At 36.4% G+C, this 23,486-nt stretch overlaps 1 protein-coding gene across 3 annotated transcripts in view; it reads right to left on the bottom strand.

Annotated features, from left to right (window-relative positions):
• Positions 1-1,398: 1,398 nt before the first annotated feature.
• USP22 (ubiquitin specific peptidase 22) overlaps positions 1,399-23,486 on the bottom strand; it is a 246,243-nt gene continuing 224,155 nt past the window's right edge. For all 3 annotated transcript variants that reach the window (XM_074281287.1, XM_074281288.1, XM_074281289.1), the window contains 6 exons: positions 15,572-15,730; positions 10,425-10,551; positions 9,406-9,497; positions 8,040-8,102; positions 6,859-7,008; positions 1,399-1,848 (listed from right to left, as the gene is read on the bottom strand). In XM_074281287.1, the coding sequence (XP_074137388.1) occupies positions 1,806-1,848; positions 6,859-7,008; positions 8,040-8,102; positions 9,406-9,497; positions 10,425-10,551; positions 15,572-15,730 (634 nt within the window). In that variant the 3' untranslated portion in view covers positions 1,399-1,805. The remainder of the gene's footprint in view (positions 1,849-6,858; positions 7,009-8,039; positions 8,103-9,405; positions 9,498-10,424; positions 10,552-15,571; positions 15,731-23,486) is intronic.

Below are 23,486 nucleotides of genomic sequence, written 5' to 3'. Positions count from 1 at the left end.
AATAAACTGAACATTTAAGACAATTTCCCCCTCCCCCAATCACTAGGATGTAAACGTAGGAGTTTCACAAAAAGAGACAAACACATTCCAGGCCTGGGCTTGAACAGGTAGGTACATGCAAGCTACCCGGATCACAGGAAAGCTCTCTTTTTCCTTGTTCAGCTTTTACTGCGCAACCATCTCCTTCACCATCTTCCGATCTCCCTGAAAGTCATGGTTTTCCAGCATAGGGAAACCATGTACATAGAGGCACATAACCTATTAGGTGCAGTCCAGATCTACACTCTGGCTGACAGGACAGGACGGAAGAGATTGGTAAATACTCAGTGGGAGAAGGGCAAAGCCAAAAACGGGTTCTTTGCTCAGAACTCTCAAGAGGCACAAGGTGAAGAATATCTCTGTGCCTCTGGGACTGCAATTAGGTCTATGGCACCGACTCTTGGGAAACAAGCATGGAGAGTTGCAGCCAGTGTCTGAGAGGACAGAGGGCCATAACAAGAACTGCGTTTGTGAGAAAACAAGGGGACGGGATCACCAGCTGCTAAGCAGTGACAGGACGGAGCTCGAGCAGAGCGGGAGGGAAGAGGCAATAAATAAAACACAGCACAAACAAGGAAAGAGCTGGGTTTCCTTAACAGCCTGGTGTAACGTGGGAAGTTCAACAGAGGCAAGGGCTAATCGACTGCACTTGGCCACCAGGCACCAGACAGATGGCATACCTTCCAAGCCCGGTTTTCTAAAATACTGCACATCTTGGGGGAGGGAGAGGAAAGGAAAGAGGGAGTGGAAGAAGAGAAGCAACAAAAGGAGCAACTCTTAAAAATCAAGACTTGGTCATAAGTTTAAAAAGGAAAAGTTACCAAGACCACTTTTACAAGCACAAACATGTCAATTCTTTCACCTTGCTGAAAACGGCATTTGTGAAATTCATCACCATGAAAAAAAAAAAAAAAAAAAAGAATAAAAGGAAAATAATAAAACACCAATTTTTAGAAAACAAAACTAAAAAGAGGGCTCATAGTAGGCTCTGTGCTGATGCTCTGGCCAACAGTCCAGGGCCAGGTTACCTGGGGAGCAGACATGCTTGGAAACTTGTGTCAGTACTGAGGCTTCCGTTCCTCAAGCCGGGTTTTCCTTTATGATTGTTGAAAAAACAGAGCCTAATAGTTTCATACTGTATTTATTTAATAACTAAAATTCACAAATAAAAAGATACTTGCAAAGTCCTTTTTTTTGTTGTGTCATCCCTGTCTCCTCCACTTTACTGCTTTCAGACCCATATGCATTAAAAAAAAAAAAAAAAAAAAAGAAAGGTTTGGATTTTTTAAACCTTTTTTTAAAACTTATAACTGTTATATGATTGGTCAGTTGGAGCTGAAGCACCAATGGAGAAGATGCTTTATGGAGATGAGGGTATATCCCCGCCTTCCCACCTTTTTATTTTTATTTTTTTAAAGGAACATTGGAGATGTACCAGTGTCAGAACTCCTCTGCTCCCATTTCCCCCACCCAGAACATTCCTTTTATTTTGTTTTCCTCTTTATGAGACTTGACTTTAGCCTCTTCCCCCTCCCCCCCTTTCTGTTCATTCAAGACCATGTGGATGTCGGATATTGTTCATTTTTTTTCTCCGACAGGCCCATGAGCGGTAATCAAGTAGGTCCTAGTACACAGCTCAGTGCTTGTTGTTGTTGTTGTTGTTGTTGTTGTATGGGCTTAATTTTTTTCATTTCAGGTAGGTCTGCGTGTCATTGCCGAAGGCTTGCTGAATTCCCTTCACTTTTCTGGAGAACTTTTGGATAAGGCTACTCATATTCCAGGAACTGTTTGTGATAGAACAGTAAGTACCTGGGGAAGGACAAAAGAGTCAATTTAACTACTAGTTCTTTTAAAAATTAACAATAAAACAATTACTCTAAAAATCCCCAGACTGTTCTTTCTCAGAAAGAGCCCCAATTCTAGAGACCCCAAGATAAATCTGGTACAAAAATGCCATTGATTTTAGATACTGTAGATATCCTGTAGATACTCTGCTTGAGTTTTAGTCATGCTTCTTTTGTCCCAGATTCAGTCTTTTTTTTTTTTTTTTTTTTTGAGGCTGGGGTTAAGTGACTTGCCCAGGGTCACACAGCTAGGAAGTGTTAAGTGCCTGAGACCAAATTTGAACTCTGGTCCTCCTGAATTCAAGGCTGGTGCTTTATCCACTGCGCCACCTAGCTGCCCCTAGATTCAGTTTTTAAAACAATTTTTTTCATTAATTTTTTTTTTGAGTTCCAAATTTTCTCCTTTCCCCATCCACTGAGAAGGCAAGCAAAATAATATCAGAGATTTAGTCTTAAATGTCCAGTCCAGCAGCTGTATACCTTAAGTCAATTCTTATGTATCTATAAATATTAGCTAACCAGTTTCGTGGATGGAAGAAGAAAAGATGTAATGATGCTATAGTTTTTACTCATATACAGAATCTACTTGGAGTGTTAATTATAATAAAGAATTGGGAGGGAGAAACTCATAATTTTCTTTAAACTCATACTAAGAGAAAATGGAAAAAAATCATTAATAGACTAAGTACTTTTATGCATGCAAATGCACCAATTTTCAGCTGATTATTTCACGCTAAAAAGCAATTAATTTCCCCATCATTCATCAGAAAAAGATTCAGATTAGAGCTAGTTTATAGATCTTGAGGGGAAAAAGTTAATGATATTTTTGAAATCATGTTTAAAAAAAACATTGAAAAATGTGTTTGATCCTTAAGTTTCCTATCATTTCCACAAATATGTGATGAATATACCTAGGATCACAAAATAAATGAAGCAAAATTTGAATTGAGGTCTGCTGGACTCCACATTCAGTACTTTATCTGTTCTACTATACTGAGAAGCTTACCATTGAGATTAAAGACACAATTAAAGGAAGATCAGGTAGATAGGTCACCAGGAGGCATGGTAAAGGGCTAACTGTCTTAAGAGTTAGGACAAAACAGTTTCTCTACCCCCCCAGATGCCTGCTGGAAAACTGGTGTTTTCTGACTTACAATGTCACAGTGAATAAAATACATTTCTTGAATTATCTCTTCAATCTATAATCAAACATTAAAATGCAGATGGTATCCTAATGCCAAAATTCCTTCAAGGCAATAATGGTGAGAAATATCCAAACCCAAGGAGTTTTGCATTGCTCACTATTGCATAAAGTATAGTCTTAAATCTTCTGCCCTTTCTTTTTTGGGGATACTTTCTTGGGCAACTCCTCTGTTCATGTAGTTCCAATTACTGCCAGTATAAAAGTTTTTCCCCAGTGTTACACCCCTTACCCTCCCATCAGTTGCATATCTCTAACTTCCAGAACTTGCAACATCTCTACCTAGACTGCTTAATCATTCAGACTTCCATTATCTTTAGATGAATTTAGGATGTCTCTGTCTCCCTTTTTCCTTTCTATATACAGCCAAAACCTAAAACATGCCAAAACCCAAATATCCTAACTTCTTCCTAATTTTCCCATTCCTTTCAAAGAGTGGCACCAGATTCTTACCTGCTTCTCTCCTATTATGTATTTCTCTTTGCCTCTCCAATTCCATTACCATCTTTTATTCTTCCTCAACAATCTGGCTGCACAGGGTCTTTTCTCTTCTTATCTCCTTTGATGCTACTCTATTCAAGGACCATGTTATTCCAACTCTAAATGACAACAATCATTTCTATCTCCTTTATCCTTCAGTCAAATCTTCAAAATCCTCAATTATTGTATCACATCTCTCCTCTGACTCCAGAATCTACAATGAATTCAATACGTATCTTTGCTTACCTCTATTCCATCCAGAAAATCTGCTTAAGGATCAATTTTCATGATTTGGTCATTCATCTCACTTGGAAACCCTGCTCACTGATTCTTTCCACTAATCTGTTCTTTCTCATGTTCTTATGTTATCAAGTGTCCTTTTAATACAGATATACTCAGGAATTATGTTCCTGGACTCTATAGGAGGCAGCATAAAATACCTGGTAGAGAGAAGCACAGTGCAGTAGATGCACAGCCACTCAAAGCCAGGAAGATATGGGTTCAAATCTTGCTGCCACCCCACTGATTGAGGAACCCAAATAACTCAGCCTGTTAGTGTCCTTAGGAACTCTCTAAGATTAAGTCATAGAGATGGTGCTATTCTGTACTGGTAGAAGGAATATTTTCATCTAGAGTGGGGGAAACTCTCCCCCCATACTCTCTCCCTTTTTTTTTTTTTTTTTTTTTGCCAAGGGTCATTTGGATATTTATAATATCATTTGTGGGCCATACAAAATAATCACCTTATAGAACTCAAGCAGTGGGAGATGGTTGTAAGTAGCTTTCAGCTTATCATCACCTGTAGTTGCCTAATTTCTCCGGCCTCATATGGCTCTTAGGCCAGATGTAACCCCATCCATTCTATAAGTACCCAATTCTATTCCCCCCCCCGCCCCCCAGGCTGGGGTTAAGTGACTTGCCCAGGGTCACACAGCTAGGAAGTATTAAGTGTCTGAGACCAGATTTGAACTCGGTCCTCCTGAATTCAGGCCTGGTGCTCTATCCACTGCACCACCTAGCTGCCCCTAAGTACCCAATTCTAAATGAAATAACCAACCTATTCCTTATCCCTAAGCTTTAATCTGTTTTCATTCCCCCCCCCCCCTATATATATATATGTTATTTATCTTTGACTGGCTTTTATAAACAAGACTTTACTTCTTTTTTCTTTTTTGATCTCTCTTCTCAATCTCCAGAATACCTAATTTCATCTGATAAAATGAAATATAAAAGGAGATAAATGTAAATTCCTATACTTACATAAAAAAACCCAAACCAACCCTAGAAACACAGGGTGCAAGCTACACAGCAGTTCATAGGAGAAAGACATGGGGGTTTTGTTATCTTCTAGGCTCAGTTAACACTGTGACTCTCAGTAAACAAACAAAACCCTAGCATGCTGGATGAGGAGCACTTGGGAGGCAAAAGAAGAAGTACCATATCCAGAATAAGATGCTACATGCTAGCATCATTTCCGAGCCACATTTTAGGAAGAATATGTAATAAGGAGGAGTACACCTCAAACCCAAGACACATGAGGGCCAGGTGAAGGACCTGGTCTAAAGAAGAAAAGCTAGGGGGGTGTGGGAAGAGGAACAGCATGACTGCTATCCTCAACTCTGACAGGCTATCAAAGGGAGGAGGTATGAAGACTTGGGCTTTAATGTAAGGAATGGACAATAACAATTATTCACAACTGGAATAGCTTCTGTCAAGAGGCAGCAAGGCAGCCATCACTAGGGATTGATGAAGTTAGGTATTCTGAGCAAAAGCTGGATGACAATTTGTCATGAACATGGTAGAGGAATTTACTGGGTTTGACTAGATGACCTTTAAGAGACAGTCCAAGCTTGGATACTCTAGGATTCTCATAGAATACTTTTAGCACATAGTAAGTAGCTAATAGATGGTGACTGATTTGCTCATATTCCTTTTTTCTCTAAAGTGCATCTGTGTTCCATAAAATAAAGGGAAGGTTTTTGAACAGAGACTTTTGAGACTTAAAAAAACCCAAAAACATTTTTGGCCTTAAATTTAAAGGACATGATCAGTTTTTTCATGTTAAGAACTTTAACCTGAAAAATCATGATAGGGGCAGCTAGGTGGCCCAGTAGATAGAGCACTAGCCCTGACATCAGGAGAATCTGAGTTCAAATGTGACTTCAGACACTTCACACTTCCTAGCTATGAGACCCTGGGGAAGTCACTTAACTTGCCTCAAAGTGCCTAAAAAAAAAAAAAAAAAAAAAAAAAGGAAAGGAAAGGAAAGAAAGGAAAGAAAGGAAACAAAAAAAAAGAAAAATCATGATAAATGTGAAGAAACAAAACCTGCTGCACTAGCTCAGGGTTCTCCTGCCTGGGTCTTGTGTTTAAAATATCCTCACTACCTTCAAGAGGGAAAATAAAAGGATTTTTGGACTAATGTAGCAAATCTTGTAGAAACCTGCTAGATGTAGCACAAAGGAAACTGAGTATGAATATTTGCTCCAAGCAGTAATTAAAGCATGAAACCAACATCTAGTATGACACTAACAATAAGCACAAGATAATCATCTGAATTCAGAGCATCATCAAATTAGAGGAGGAAGACGATTATTTGAGCACTTTTACTGAGTTTTAGGAGTAAGCTTCAGATTCTGGATCACTAATCACAAGGCCAGTATGACAGGGAAGGGGGTTTGCAAGGGAATCTTCTGATTTTATTCAGTTTTGCTTTCCAACTGGTTTGCTGCAGATGAAAAATTCAGGATCCCTTGCATAGAACTTGAAAAGACATTAAGGGTCCCTCCTGTCTGCTGCCATGCATTTAGATCTGAGGGAAGTCAGACCCAGGAAGGTTAGATGATTTGCCAAGGCCCTACTACCTCCCCAAAGGTGAATCAGATAACAGATTAAACATTTCATTTGAAAGAAGAAAAAAAAAAACCAGATGCTGCCTGCAGTATTTCTCAGTTTATTCTATTTTATTTCAGCCAGATCTCTCTGAGAAAAACTGCTTAAAGTATAGCTGGATAGTGACTTCTGATCCTCACGGAATACGCTACCATGACTTAGGCAATCCGTTTAAAGGTTTGTGTCTGGTATTTCATTCATTTTCCAGTGGTATGGCATGGAAGATGTCAGCAGAGTTATCTCAAAAGGCATTCTCCCCAGACTGGCCTTAATTACTTTAAGGAGCCAACAGGAAAACATTCTATGATTTGGATAAAGCGTGAAGTTGCTTTAGATCCAGAAGGATACAAAAGGGAAAAAAGCAGTTCCAGCCACTTCCCCCAACCCCTGTCTTAGACATACCCTTCACTGTCTAGAACATCCTTAATGCTAGCCTTAGTGATGATGGCATCATCACATTTGAACCACTGGTCCTTGTGTTGCCGAATGAAGCTGGTATAGTGCCCGCTCTCCAAGGTTCCTTGGTGATTAACTACTGCAAACAAGGAATACCTGGTGGGGGGGAAACAAAAAATGTAATTAACTCAGCTCTGGTATCAATAGAAACCCTACCATTTGGAGGGCAATTATAGACCTGTGTTTATAAAGAAACCAGCACAAAAAACAGGCTATTGTATGGTCCTATAAATATTTAAAACCACATGAATTACAAGTGATAGACAGAAAGCCATGGTGAAGCAGCAAAGAAAAATAAACCCATATTTGGTGCCACTTACTCACTGCCTAAGGTCAGCCATTTAACTGTATTTTTTTGCATTCACATTAAAACAAGTGGCTTTACCTGCCTTGTGTGAAATAAAAATGAATAGTAATAATATATAACCTCTTTTTTCCCCTAAGGAATTTAAAATGCTTTCTCATTCATTTTTCATAATAACATGACAAAGAGAAGCAAACAGTGAAACCTTAAAAGAATCAGCATTCCAGTCAGGTTAAAATTTTTTTTTTAAAGCTCCAATGACAAAGCTGAAAAGGGAATTTGTATTTCTCATTCACTTGCTCTTGTCTTTTGCCTTCATTCAAAAGGAGATGCTTTTAAGCAATCAAGGAGAGAGACTTTGAATACTAAGTTTTAGAGGTAGGAGTGCCATTTAAAGAATAGCCAAGGGGGAAGTCTCACCTGTACTAATGGTTTCAAACAGTAAGTGTTCATGGTCATTAGCAAGTTAAGTGGCCAAAAGCAAAGCCATAGTTAAGAGAAGCTCAGAGAAGAACTCATAGTACTACAATATGACCAGGAATTTACTTCACCAAAGCTGAATGCACCCAGACCACCACCCTCCTCTCCTAATACAGGGGAATCTTTTTTTCTGCCAAGGCCCATTTGGATATTTATAACACCATTTGTGGGCCATACAAAATTATTAACTTAAGAGAATTCAAGCAGTGGGAGGTTGTACCTAGCTTTCAGTGGATCACTGCCTGGTGGTTGCCTTAGCAAATGAGTTTGCTAGACTTATGGCCCACAGTTCAAGACATTCTCCATCCCTGATCCAATAAAAACTGTGGATTCCATCACTTACTTATTATCATTGTTTAGACTATCCGTTGGCTGTTGATACTGTCCATTCATTCTGCTCTCTTTACTGTAATACAATATATAGAAGATCAGTTTTTCTATGTAATAGATCATGTAGCTATCATGTTTCCTCCCCAACAAATAGAATCTCCTTGAACAAGAACAACTGTCAAATTCAAATGGTATTAACAATTAAGTCTTGCATAGGAGCCATTCCTCCAAAGAGAGCAAAGATTCATGCTGAGTAACAGAATGTCAACCTTATTTATTTTACCACCAATGTACCTCCTCTGGATGACAGTCAGATAATTTGGGCTTTAAAGCCTGAATGGGTAGAGTCTGCTGCTGTGAAGTGCTAACAAAATTAAGATACTTGATAATGATAACTAAAGTCTTCCTAGAAAAATGAATTAATGATTCAATTGATCCACTTTTCTAGTCATGGATTCTTCTTCTTTGAAGTAGTAAGACACTGCTGATTATTTCATGGAAGGTCTCTTGATTCAGTAACTAGACACAATGGACTCTCTGGTGCTGAGAGCTCCAAGAAGTCATATACCAATATTCAATAACTAATAGGAGATATGTTAATGGTTAGCAACTTCTAGAGAATAAATCTCAATTGATATATGGTAAATGATGTGGAAAAAAGGAAAACTGAAGCTGTAATATAAACTATGTTTTGTACTTTCAGAGTCTTCTAACTGGGCTAATTCTATTATCTAAATACACAATTTAGATGTGAGACCTTCCCAAAATCCAGGGATAATGATCTAAGTAAGAACAGTACTCAAATATTTATTCTTCACTTAACAAGGATTGTTTTGAAGGGACTTCACAATAGAGAACATTACTTGAGAAATAGGAGTGGCAGAAAACCCTAAAATTTACACGAGTCTTTTTACACATAGATAAGTTCTATTCCTGCCACCCAAGCTCTACGCAAAGGTCTAAGGCACAGTGATACCTCTATGTTTGTTAAAGGTCATGATAGCATGAGAACTGATAGATCAGACCCTAAGCTGCAAGTTCAGTAAGGCCAGAAAAGAGCCTTTGTATGTTAAATCAGCTGTGATCTACACTGGTGGAGAAAGCAACTCCCACTCACACCTCCAATCGATGAAATAAGTTTTTAAAAGTGTCAAATTAAGGGCCACACAGAGAAGTAAATACTAAGTATATTGAAAACAATATAAAAACACATTTTTACCTCTTTCAAAATAAAGACAAATCCTATCATCACTATTATCAAAGTGATTCTCATTTTCTGTCATAGCTGTCACTCAAAAAAGTTATGATCCCTCTTAATTAGACTTACATTAGATAACTTGTTGTTGACTAAGCAGGCTAGAACTTCTAAGGAATCATACCTGGAGGCCATAAATGGTGTCATGTCCAGCTCCAAAGGGAAGGAGACATACGTAGTGATCTTTCGCCTCAGTTTAGCTGAGTGTTCAAACCGCTATAGGAATAAAGGGGGAGAGACAAAGACTTTTTCAAACAGCCTACAAATAAACTCCATAAGGATTATTAGGATGACAGCATTGTGGATTAGTCACTTAAACTCAGTGAGCCTTAATTTCCCAATCTATAAAAGGTGCCTAAAATTACTTATTTATCCAGTAAGGTTTTGATGAGGAAAGTATACCAGAAACTAGAATGTAAATATTTACTCATTTTAGGAGGCCTTTTTTTTTTTTTTTTTTTTTTTTGGTAATTGCTTATTGGTCAAATTAGGAAATACTGCTTATTTACTACTAAAACACCTACGGTGATACCTATGACTTAGGATGATAGTTTCAAAGCAATAGAAACCCAGTTGAATAGGCAGGCACAGCCTAACAACAAAACTGGAAAATTTAAAATATGCAAGAGATGAAAAGTCAAAATTTATAAATCTGGCAATGAGAAATGGCCATGTTATTTCTTTTGAGAACCACATAGGTTCAACCATGGCAGGAAATTCCTCTGATTTGATTTTATAGACAAAAGGAGGAAAAAAAGATTTTACAAATGAATTATGGATATATAAATGGAGAACTGGAGACACAGCTTATATCCTAACAAATGAAAATCATCCAAATCAAAAATAAGCTGAAGACAAATGTTCTCTGAAATGGAACTGTTATTTAAAGAGTAACTCACAAAGTTTATGTCCTAGTCACATGCCTAGTTAATTATTCTTTGTTTGCACTGTCATAAAAATTCTCTTAGCAAAAGACATGAAAAGTAATGAATATAAGTTATCATCTTTGGTTTCTATAGCAACCCTAACCTCACATGTTCATTCATTATTAAAATATACCCTCAGTAATAGATCCTAGGAGAAAGGAGAAAATCCAGCCCACGGCTAAAATGGTTCTGGTCAACATTTGTTTGGCAAACTTACTTTGAGATGAAAACAGGCCACAATGGGTAATTTCTTCATAGTGAGTTGTTTGGTGGATTCCTGGTAGCTATGGCAACCACTACATTTGATTTTGGCACTGCTTCCTAAGTGCTCTGGCCTTGTAAACCTGGAAGGATTAGGGGTGGAGACAAAGCAAGTTATTTGTTCCTACTTTTCAAGGAATAACTCAAATTTTACCTTCCTCATGAAGGTTTCCTTGATGCCCTTAGCTGAAAATAATAGTCATTTTCTCTGCATTTTATTGGTAATCTCCTAAAACACCCATCTATTCTACCTTATATTAGAAGCATACTCAGTCCCCCCCCATAAGGCTACATAATATCATTTTGTATTTACATTGTTAACACATTCTAACAGAACTTGATTTATACCACCATTCAATATCTGAATAATTAAATTATCCAATATTTAACTTAACATTGTGTTTTTATGCAACATAATGGCAAGCAATTAAGGACATATGTCAATATAGTTATCTGCATACCTGTTTCATTTCTCCTATTAGATTTAAAGCTTTTTGAGGGCTTGAAATTGTCTTGTTTATTTTTATACCTTATAATATCCAGTATAATGCCTTATACAGAGCAGGCACTCCATGAATGTTTACTGAACTGAATCAGTATAGTATATAAGAAAGGAAGATGAATTTGTTTTCTTCTTTCATTGTCCTCCATCCCTTTTCCATAAACTACCAGGGGCTCAGAGAACAGATGATGAAACATATTTCACTTCCTCAAGGTACAATGGTGGGGAGCTTTGGGTGCAGAATGTTGCAAACACTAAGGCAATCATTTTGTCCATTGGTTTTGCTTAAATGTTTTTCTGTTACAAGGGAGAGTTCAATAGGGCAGTGTATATGTGGCATCAATACATCTTAAAAATGGATTGCATCTGAGAAAATGATAAAACATATTGTGTTTTTAAAAATAAGTCAAAATATTTATTAGTAATAATAAAAGAGCCAAATTAGGAATAAGGATATCATTTTGTATAGGTTCTTTGGGGGGGGAGTATTATAAATCCCGTTCTATCATCTCAGTTTAAAACTAGAAATATGATTTTCCTGCATCTTAGGCATTTGCCAGTAGGTTATTGGCTACTCCAATTCATTTGAACAATGAACGTTCTACCTAACTCCTGAGACTGCCACTACTGTTGTTTAGCCCACATTATTCAACACTTTCTAGCTATATGACCCTGGGCAAGTCATTTAACCTTAATTGCCCCTCAAAGAAAAAAAAAAAAAAAAAAAAAAAATATATATATATATATATATATATATATAAATAAAACTTGGAGTCCAAAGTGTAGTAAACCTTCATCTTGTATCAAGTAGATATTTCTCAAAAAAGGATTTCTGAAAGTTTAATAAAGGACAGATCATAAAGAAAGAGGTAACCCTTGAAATAAGTGCACTATAAATTGAATAGCTATTTCATGGATTATTATTTTCCTGTTTCCTGAACCACAAAGAAAAAAAAAAATCCAAGTTATGAAGAAGCTTTCAAAGATTAGTAATTCTTCTACATATAAGTTCTAGATTTCTGAAAACAATAGTGACTGAACAAGTCAGGCTGAGAGAATGGGTTTGGAATTAACCTCTAACTTAGATGCACTTGCCACATTCTCATTACATACCTAACTCTACTAGCCATCTTCATTGATCCAGTCATTTAACTTCAGGATTCCATACAATTATTATTGGGTAATTTATATTATATAGCACAAATTAGGGATCAAAAGTTTTTAAATATGGAGACTTTAATCTTAGCAGTTTCTCATACCAATTTCCTTCCTATCTACTTTAAGTTCATTATAAACCAATGCCTTGTTTCTGAGTACTCATTTTGCCCTCTTTGCTTAGAGGGCTTTACCTAAAAGCATCATACCATAAACTACCAGGAACCCAAATCCACTATGGGAGATTAAAAAATTTCACTGCCTTCTGCTATAACCAATTACTTCCCTTACTCCTCTGATCCCACTTCTTTGTAATAAAGACGAATATTTAAGCAAAATCAACAGACTCAGATATGGGCCATGTCTGATATTACTTACTATATTCCATCTCTAGTCCATCACCTCTTTCTGGAGAGTTGGTAGATGGGTTTAATCACTTCTTCTGAGATTTCTACACCAATACAATTAATCAGTTCAACTACTCTACAATTTAATTTTTATAGTTGTAGTAATTCTTTATTGTGTTCCTGATTCTGCTTACTTCACAATAGTACATACAAATCATCTCAGGCTTTTCTGGATTTGTGTCTTACAAAACAAAGATATTCTATTTCACTCAATGTCATAACTAATTTCAGTCATTCCTCATTCCTTTTTTGTCTTGAATTCCTTCAGGGTTATGTGTCCAGCAATGGGTTCACTGGTCAAAGTACATGAACAATTTAATGACTTTTCTCACAAAATTCCAAATTATTTTACAGAATGGGTTGGACCATTTTACAATTCTATCAATGATATATTAATGTGACTTTGCTGTAACTCTAACAAAAGCTGCCTAATTTCTCAAGCTTCAAAATGGATGAGAGCACCATAGAATAAAAACTGAACCTGATTATAACCTCTTTTGAATACTTTCTATTTTAATTCTTATCCCTTATCAATTTAATTTAACAAATATTTATTGGGCCTACTACCCACCAATGATAGGTCCCATGGGAAGATTCAGTGTTAGACAGAGGTTTCTGCCTAGGGGAACAAAATTAATTTAGGAAGATAAGATTTACAGGCACGAAAAAAAAAATTAAAACAATGTTATAAGATTATATGGTAAACTCCATATAATGAATGGCCAAATTGTGTCATAGACACAAGTGATGTAGCTATTTAAGATGGGTAGAGATCATTTTTCATGGTTCACTTTTCATTCCAACTGCTTCCTGAAAAATGTGGACATGGAGTTTTAGTGGAGAGAGAATCAACATATGCAAAAATATGACAGAGGAAAAGGGCATGGCAATTGTGAAGTATAGCACAGGCACAGGGATTGCTCTACTGGGTGTGGTAAGTCTATGTTGGGAAAACGTATAAAATCCTGTCAAGCCCTGTTGGTCTAACATTCATCACAATTACCTCAAACCCAAGCAGGTTCACTATGGTTATTATACTGTCACACAGAATTTTCTTTCTTTCTTTCTTTTTTTTTTTTGCTGAAGCAATTGGGGTTAAGTAACTTGTCCAGAGTCACACAGCTAGGAAATATTAAATGTCTGAGGCTAGATTTGAACTCAAGTCCTCCTGACTTCAGGGCTGGTGCTTTTTCCATTGAGCTACCTAGCTGCCCTCCCCCCAACTTTCTTAATATTATCTGTTTCTTTGATAGTTCTAAAGTGACTTGAAAAGCTCCCTCTTACTTTTAAAAATCATCTCATATGTAGTAGTATATTACTTGATTCCCTGGAATCTAAATATATATATTCAAACTATTCCTCACTAAATCAACAAAACCCTTTCTACTGATTTTCACTTGAGAAATAGTATCTCATTCATGTGATCTCATTTTTATGGACATGCTTTATGGTCCCCTCAAAGCTCTCTCAATCCATCCCCTCCTTCCCTACTTCCAAAACATAAACCATAACTGCATGGAGTTTGCTTAGCACCCTAAATATATAATGAATGTCTACCTTAAATCAGGTGTATTTTAACTTTCTTTGCATAGTACTTAGGACAAGATTTATGTACAATTGGATAATACTTGTTAAAGATAATGAAGTCTTTTGATTACTTAAATTAATACATATTTTTCATAATCCAGAAAAATCCATGATCCTGAACAAAAAAACCTAGATTTTCTCTATAAATACATATGTCTTTTATACATATTTTATATGTAGTTTTAACAATTTGAGGGTAATGTATTTTTGTTTCAAAATTAAATTACTGGCTATGCTGACAATGAAGCAAGATTCAAGGCTTTATTATACTAATGCATATAATGGGATGGAAAGCTACCATATGTCTATAAACAGAGAGAAATATTTCTATTAATAATTTAATCTGAGTCAACTAAAAGGGAAATGTGGACAGTTTTTTTGGGTCCTTCCTCATTGTAGTGATGTCATAGTGCAAGGGTGACCATGCTAAGTTCTTACATAATAAACTCCTGTGGCTCCCTATAACTTTCAGGATTCAAATGTAAAAATCTTCTGTTTGGCTTTTAAAGCCTTTCATAATCTGGACCATTCCTAGTTTTCTAGTCTTTTTTTTTTTTTTACCTATCTTGTTCCCACATATGATGCTAGGATCCAATGCCTAGAATTCTCTTCTTCCTCATTTCCCTCTCTTGGCTTCCTTCAGATACCAGCTAAAATATCACCTGCAAAAAACCTGGCTTGATCTCTATTAAAGCTAGTGTTTTCTCCCTAGCTAGTCTCCATTACACTTCGAGCTCCTTGAGAGCAGGGAATGTTTTTTTTTTTTTTTTTTTTTTCTTTCTAGTCATAGAGCTCAGTATAATGCCCGGCATATAGTAAGTACTTGATAAATGCTTAACTTGACTTATAGATGATATGATACATAGTACAATGCTTGTTGAGATGTAGCAGTTAGTATACCATATAATTAGTTGATGGAATAAATCTTTCAAACCCTTATTATAATTTCCAATTTGTCCATTTGTCTCATTGCTAATTCTACATTTTAAAGTGAATCTCACGGTGAAACCATCAACTGGACATTTTCTACTTATCTGCAAAAGGTTGAATAATACTAAGGTGGAGGGTGGGTAGTAGTGTAGCCTCCTTTATTGGGTCTAAGTTGAATGAATTATATGATTTTTGTAGTCTGACTTAGTCTCTAGTTGTCTTTAGAAGTGGCAAAAGAGGTCAGCGGTCAAAGAGGGCATTGAATTATGTGGTAAAGCAACGCCATACTTCTGGGATAGAGAGAGAACATTGTCCCCTTCCTTTGGAATTCATAGCCCCCAAGTCTGCCAAACAGATATTGACAATGAAGTTCAATTCCCACAAGCAAATGTTCCATCACCTCTTTCCTGTTGGGCCAGTACTGGGCAGGGAAAGAGAACACCACAAACAAGTCTTAGTTTGGTCATCACAAGAGACAGAGAAAAAGAAAACCTGTTTTAATAGGGTGTTTGTAAAGCATACCTTCGCAAGCAGTCTGTGAGTGTGGTGGTTCCGGATACATGGCTTTCCCCATTTACCACGCTGCCATCACTCCCTGGACTAAGTGGCCAGAATGGAGTTGAAGAACCAGGCAAGTCTAAACTGATGTCCCAGAAAGGGTCTATCGTTGTAGAAACACCACTACAAGAAGAACACAAGAGAAGATGACAAAACACAAAGAAATTTAATATTTTATTCTAGAACTTAAGGAAAGTCAATAAGCTTATGATTTGGGAAGACTGTAGTTATGCTTCACCTCTAGAGGGGGCCCTTATTATACAAAGCAACTAGGATTAGACAGCTGGGCTGAATACTCTATGTAGCCAATTTCCACTAGAAGTTTATTTTAAAATTCATAAAAAGGAAAGCCAGAGATTTGGAGAAATTTATTGCAGGCATTGAACATAGGATGTAAATCTGGTACAGTCTATTGGTAATGGAATTCAATGGTTTAGGAGCAACTGGGGAGTTGTTCTGAAACGTGGGCTCTGGTTGTGGTTGAGGCTGACGTAGGTAGACACCAGTTCATATAATTACATGTCTACACAGGTAACTGGTAAAACAATGACCCTTTGCCCCTTTAGCAAGACATTAAAGTCACCGGGAATAAGGCATTTCTATTGAACAGAAAATTGAATTTTTAGCAGTTAAAGAAAATGCTATTTTTTGCTAAATACCTCAGAACCTAAGAAGTAGAATCCAAGGCCCAAACTCATTAAATGAGTTTCTAGGTTGTATAGGTCATTAGTGAGACAATTGGGATTAGAACCCAAGTTTACTGAATTCTAGTGCAATATTCTTCACAGACATGATAAAGATTCGTAATTTTACATTTATATGATGCTTCAAAGCCCTTATTATTTGAGTCTCACAATAACTTCATGAGGCAGTCATTATGGATAATTTATTCAGTTTACAAATGAAAGCAAGGCTGAGAGTTCAAGTAATTTGTTCACAGTCACATAGTAACTATCAGTTTATCAGGATTGCAACTGGGGCCTGCTTTCTAATTTCAAGCTGGGCATTCTATCCACTATATGCTTCTGTTGTTCTAAAAACAATTTATATATAAAGTCATCAATAGACTTGGCAATAGAGAATTTAATGGAATGTTAAAAGTACATTAATTTTTTTACTAGTATCTCCCCTTAAGATGGATTTTGAGATCTTTAATTAGAAGGTACATGATCACATGCTCATGCCACTAAAAGTGGAGCATAAAAAATGACAAAACACATGAAAGTTTAATGCTCTATGCTAAGGGAGCAATAAGGAGAGTCTCCTTGTCCAGACTGAGACTTTAAATAAGAGATCCAGGAGCCTAATACTTTGGTTCTTTTTTATCATGCCTGTGGGCCTCTGTCCCTAAAAGGAACCCACCAATTATGCCGAATTAGGAGCTTTTGCTACATTGGTGTAGTTTCCTAATTATTTTTTTGCTCCCAGATTTTAGGATGACTAATGGCCAAAATTAATGGTCCAAAGAACCTTGATGTTTGTCATACTCACGATGTCTTGCGACAAAGTTAAAACATAAAAGATATGAATTTAGAGTTGAGGATCTGGGTTAGAATATCACTTCTGTCACTATCTTTGTGACCATGAGCAAATAAATGAACCTCTCTAAGCCTCAATGTCCTTGAATTTAAAATAAGGAGGCTGGATTAGATGGTCCCAAGGATAACCTCAGGATACCTTACTTTTAATGCTCAATGGGAGAGATTAGATGGAGCTTTTCCAGTAATGGCAGACTTAGATGCAATATGAAATTGAATAAAGGCAGTTTTGAGTGTAATGAGGAAAAACAAAATATTTAACAATTTAGGTTGTTTAGAAAAGAAGTGAATTGCTATCTGAAGGTGATGAGTTTTCTCAATGATGGAATGTTCAAGTAGAGACTGGACAATCCATCATGTGCTGAAGAACAGTGTTCTGTTCTGGTGGGATTTTGGCTGGATGGACTTTGAGACTATTTTCCAATTCTGACTCTATGAGTCTAACTAAAATTAGTTAACCTATAATTTATTACAGTCTAGTAAGACTGCAGAATGGGCTCTCTTTCTACTTTCTGATCTGAACTGAAATCTCTCTTGAAACAGACTATATCCAAACAGACAATTTTCAGATGAAGAAATTGAAATTATTTCTAATCATATGAAAAGGTACTCTAAATCAATATGGATCAGAGAAATGCAAATTAATACATCTCTGAGGTATTACTATACACCTCTCAGATTGGCTAAGCTGACAGGAAAAGATAATGATGAATGTTTGAAGGGATGTGGGAAAATTGGGACACTAATACATTGTTGGTGGAAACTGTGAATGGATCCAACCATTTTGGAGAGCAATTTGGAACTATGCTCAAAAAGTTATCAAACTGTGCATACCCTTTGACCCAGCAGTGTTTCTACTAGGCTTATATCCCAAAGAGATCTTAAAGGAGGGAAAGGGACTCTCACATGTGCTAAAATGTTTGTGGCAGCCCTTTTTGTAGCGGCAAGAAACTGGAAACTGAGTGGATGCCCATCAGTTGGAGAATGGCTGAATAAACTGTGGTATATGAATGTTATGGAATATTATTGTTCTATAAAAGACTTACGTGAGCTGATGCTGAGTGAAATGAGCAGAATCAGGAGATCATTACATACATCAATAACAATACTATATGATGATCAATTCTGATGGACATGGCTCTCTTCAGCAAAGAGATAATTCAAAACAGTCCTAATTGTTCAGTGACAAAGAGAGCCATCTGCACCCAAAGAGAGGACTGTGAGAACTGAGTGTAGTTCACAACACAGCATTGTCACTCTTTCTGTTGTTGTTTGCTTGCATTTTATTTTGCTTTTCTTTTTTTCTTGTACAGCATAATTGTATAAATTTTATGCATATATTGGATTTAAAATATATTTCTACCATGTTTAACATATATTGGACTACTTGCCATCTAGGGAGGGCGTAGGGAGGGGGGGGGCGCGGAATTGGAACACAGAGTTTTGCAAGAGCCAATGTTGAAGAATTGTCCACACATATGTTTTCAAAAATAAAAACTTTAATAAGAATAAATAAATAAATAAATAAATAAATGAAATAAAATGAAAAAGAAAAAAAGAAAGACTATATCCCTTTTGTACAAATTATTCCTGGCGTTCTTGACTACTGACATCTATGACCTTTCCTGTCTTACTGCTTTGGTTATACACTTCTGACAGGACTGGGAAACATCTCAGAAATCAAATCAACATCACCTTTATCAAGAAGAATATTAATGAATGCCCCAATGTTTTTCAAATACTCAGCAGTTACTTTAGGTGCCAAACTTTAAAGAATTCTTTATCTTTTAAATTTAGATAGAATGGACTTGGAAGGGATGCCTGCTTCTTACTGAGGGAATGCCTACATCTTATGCATTTAGTAACATTCCATATTCATGTTTGGGTTAAAGAGAGTGAAGGGATTCCAGGTCAAATCATAAATTGCTCTAACAATTTCTACTTGTAATCAAAATCTAACCCAAACATTGAGTATGTTTCAAATATTCAAGCCCACAGGAATTTTATCATTAGCAAGCAAATAATGAATGCTTACTAAATATACAGGTCCATGTGAAGCATCATGAGTTTTTTGTTTTGTATTTTTAAAATTGACAAAATATTTTCCTGTATATGTATTGTAATGTAATATATTACACAGAATTTAGACACACAGACCAAAGGGTTAAGAAGAAGTAAACTAAATAGAGGAATCTTGGGTAAAAAAAATGGGGAGAGTGGAGATGTGCTAAAATTCTCTCCACATTTGTCTCTGAAAACTTAAAAAATCCTTCAATACCACAGCAAGATAATTTTTAAAGACTTGGTAGATTCTATTTCATCTCAAAAGATCAAAATAATTTTCTAAAAATCAACACACATATAAAATCAACAATATATTTTCCTCACTATATAAGATATTCCAAAGTTAAGCATTTAAAAAATTATTATTATTATAGCTTTTCATTTACAAGATATATGCATGGGTAATTTTTCAGCATTGACAATAGCAAAACCTTTTGTTCCAGTTTTTCTCCTCCTTCCCCCCATCACCTCTCCCAATTGGCAGGTTGACCAATACATGTTAAATATGTTAAAGTATAAGTTAAATACAATATATGTATGCATGTCCATACAGTTATTTTACTGTACAAAAAGAATTGAACTTTGAAAGTGTACAATTAACCTGTAAAGGAAATAAAAAAAGGAAAAATAAAATAAAATAAAATGGCGGACAAAGATAGAGGGATTAGGAATTCTATGTAGTAGTTCATAGTCATCTCCCAGAGTTTAAAGCTAAGTATCTTATTCAGAGAAATTAGATCCTAAAGTTTTCCTAATCTCAGCCTTCTATCACTAGAGATTCCATTAGAATATGGCATAAAGCAATCAAACCAAGATGACCACATTCTGGGTCTCCTCATTTTCCAAATACAAATAAATTCTATCTGTATTTTACTCTGAAAACCCATCATCTTGTCAAGTTTTCTTATGGCCCAGTCTCTCAAGGGATGTCTTTTGGTCTTGCTTATTTTACTTAGGTAGTCATGCTCTAGTATCACCAAAAAAAAAAAAAAAAGAGGAAAATGGAAAAGTATTAAAATTTAGCTCCTGAAAGAACAGAGCTAAATATAGGAATTACCAAATAAAGCCATGACAACAAGAAATATCTCTCAAAGTGACGCCAAAGACCCTTATTGGTCCATTAAAATGAAATACTGGTGGGAATGAGATTCCATTTTGGGGAGAAGAGATGCTGGGGGAAAGGATGAGAAAGCAGGGAATAAAATGAAGCTAGTCTCTTATTTGGTTTATAAAGTTCTAAGAGATGGACATTTCCTAAAGCAAAGCAAGCAGAAGGACAAGGAAAAGGAGTGCTCATCCCTAAAAATTTGGGATTAATGGGAAAATAAACAAAGAGCCAGAAGGAAAGATCAAATCCCAAGTAAACTGACTATAATTCTTCAACTGGATGCTGAAAATCAAAGTTTAGATTTTCAAAGAAACATCTTAAAACGAAGGGAATGTGGCTCATGAAACTAATTTAATTGGATCGAGGAATTATGATCACAATGGATACAGATGGTAATGATAATAATAGCTAACATTTATACAGTGGTTACTATGTGCCAGGCATTGTGCTAAATATAGTATAATTATCTTACCACAACAAATTTGGGGGGAGGGGAGAGATGGAGGTAGATGTCATTATTATCCCCATTTTATACATGAGAAAACTGAGACAGAGCAGTTAAGTGACTTGCCAATTGTGAGTGAGTATCTGAGGGCAGATTTTAACTCTAAAATTGAGGTTTCCCTCAGGCGGGTAATCTGAGAGAAGAATCCATGGACCAGTAAGGGGAATATCAGAGCTTAATATCTACAATGTGAAACTTAAAGAGATTCAAACAACAATATTACATCTTTTCCTTAACGGAGTAAGAATCTTTCCCTGTCTTTACTTATAGTTACATTACAGCTGGGTGGTATAGTGGACAGAGCGCAACAGTTGGAATAAGGAAGACTTGAGTTTAAATCCAGCCTTAGACATGCACTAACCCTGTGCACTAAACTCTGTGTCTCAACTGTCTCATCTGTAAAATAGGGATAATACTAATATACACCTACCTCCCTGAGTTGGTGTAAGGAACATATGAGTTAATATTTATAAAAGGCTTTGCAAACTCTTAAGAGTCTTCTATAAATGCTAGCTATTATTGTTAGATTCAGATGGCTGGCCACCAAAGCCATGCTGCGTGGTCTTGTGCCAGGGCCTCCCATGGCATGCAATCAATTCCAAAGCTGAAACCTTGAGGATGTCTGTAGGATGCTTTTTTCTGAGCACATGAGTGCTTGTCTTTGGTGGCCAGCCCATCAGAGTTGTGCTGTCTACAGTCAAGGTATGCACAGACTGCTTCAGTCAACCAACAATCTTAGGCTGTGGCCACAATTTTTGTCACCTGCATCTCGCCAGGAGTTGGTGAGAAGTTGGTTAGCCTGGAGTGCAAAAGAGCCTTAGAGAGGCTTAGAGTCCAAGCATTGTCTAGAATAGGGCTTCTTAAACTCACAACCCCTTTTCACCTGATAAATTTTTATGTGATACCTGGCATATAGGTATATAAAATAAGTATGCAAATCAAAGATTAGTGATAATAAATCATAATTTTGCGATACATTCAGTTACATGACCCCACATAGAGTCGCAACTCCTAGTTTAAGAAGCTTTGATCAATCAGGAAGGAAAATTCTATTTGCAACCAGAGAGAGCTATGGAGACTGAATGTGGATTGAAGCATAGTATTTTCATCTTTGTATTTTTTCCCCCTTTTCTTGCATAACATGAGAAATATGAAAATATTCTAAAAAGAATTACACATATTTAGCCTATATTAGATTGCTTGTTGTCTTGGGGAGAGGGAAGATAATAGAGGATGGGATAAAAATCTGGAAGTCAAAGCACTTAAAAAACGAATGTTGAAAACTATCTTTATATGTATTTGGAAAATAAAATGCTACTGAAAAATTTTTAAAAAGTTTATAGTTAAAATCAAAAGAAGCTTTGGTCTAGAAAAGTTGATCAGTATAGCTAGAAACTTCGGATTCTATTTATTGAAGCTTAAGGAGGAAACCATGACATGTGAGAAGCCCCAAAAGTAAAAGAAGATCTTCTATAAAGAAGACTAGCCTTTCTCCTGTGTGTCTTGTGTCCAAACCCAGAGAGTCCTCACAGAAATGGCTGCAAAAAATTCTAGGGACAAGATGAAGAAAATGTGGCACTTTTAAAGAAAAAAGCAGGGACAATTCAGAACATGTTGGCTGAAGAGAGAAATAATTTGAAGATATGGAATGAACAGGGACAAACTTGGAGAGTATTACAGCTCAAATTAGAAAATTATACAAACTCCTAAAAGAGGAGCAGCTACATCTTCAGATAGACGAGGAAGAAAGAGAAAATCTGAAGACTGACGCTTATAGGAGGAGATCATAAACACCGAACAAAATTGCCAGCACCAGACCTACAGCTTCTAAAGGTAGTTGGAGAGCAGTGCATCACTGATATAAATCACCCAAAGGCTTCTGTCACTCAAGTATGACCCTGATCACTGGGATTTGGGAAACACCGAATAATTGCAAGATGGATGTGTCCCGGGATCCTGAAAGCGCCTGTCTATATCTCCTCATGTCTGAGGAGCTGAGGATAATCACACATGGAAGATATATCTGTCAAACTCTACTGATATGAAGTTAGCATCATTTTGAGGGGGCTCAAATATTCACATCTGGTATGTGGGCTATTGTAAAAAATGGACAGTCAGTGTATATAAGGAGCCAGTGAGTAAGAAAGAAAATGATCATTTCTCTACAGGGAATGCATTTCTGCTTTCAAGTATTCCAAATGGAGATATTTATACACTGACAACTCTTCTCTTCTACCTACAACAATATGTTCTTTTCTCAATCTGTGAGGTAGGGATTTTTCTAGATTATGATGCTGGAACCCATTTCATGTTACAAAGTCTTCATAAATAGTTTCCCTCACTTGCTCCTTTTTGTGGCTCTGTAACCCCAGTTTTCTCCTGCTCTAAAAGGGGAAGAGGATGAAATCCCAATGATCATTATTATTGTTCATAAAATTTCAAGTCAAGTTCTACCCCTGAACCTGTCCAAGATTATAGTTCCAGTAGGACAGAGACCCGATTTGCTCTGTATACTGTACTTGATGTATGATAAGAAAGTATTCCTGTTGGGTAATAGGGAAGAAGTCATAGATATAGATAAGCTTTTTTCCCCAGAAGACTATTATTCTACTCAATAAAATACTCTTTGAGTCTTCAGTAGGATGTATTTGTGTTTAGTAGAAT

This window comes from Sminthopsis crassicaudata, chromosome 1 (assembly GCF_048593235.1).
Source record: "Sminthopsis crassicaudata isolate SCR6 chromosome 1, ASM4859323v1, whole genome shotgun sequence".
NCBI classification, from domain to species: domain Eukaryota; kingdom Metazoa; phylum Chordata; class Mammalia; order Dasyuromorphia; family Dasyuridae; genus Sminthopsis; species Sminthopsis crassicaudata.
The sequence above is the reverse complement of the archived record's forward strand: the minus strand, read 5'-3'. Positions and strand labels throughout refer to the sequence as shown.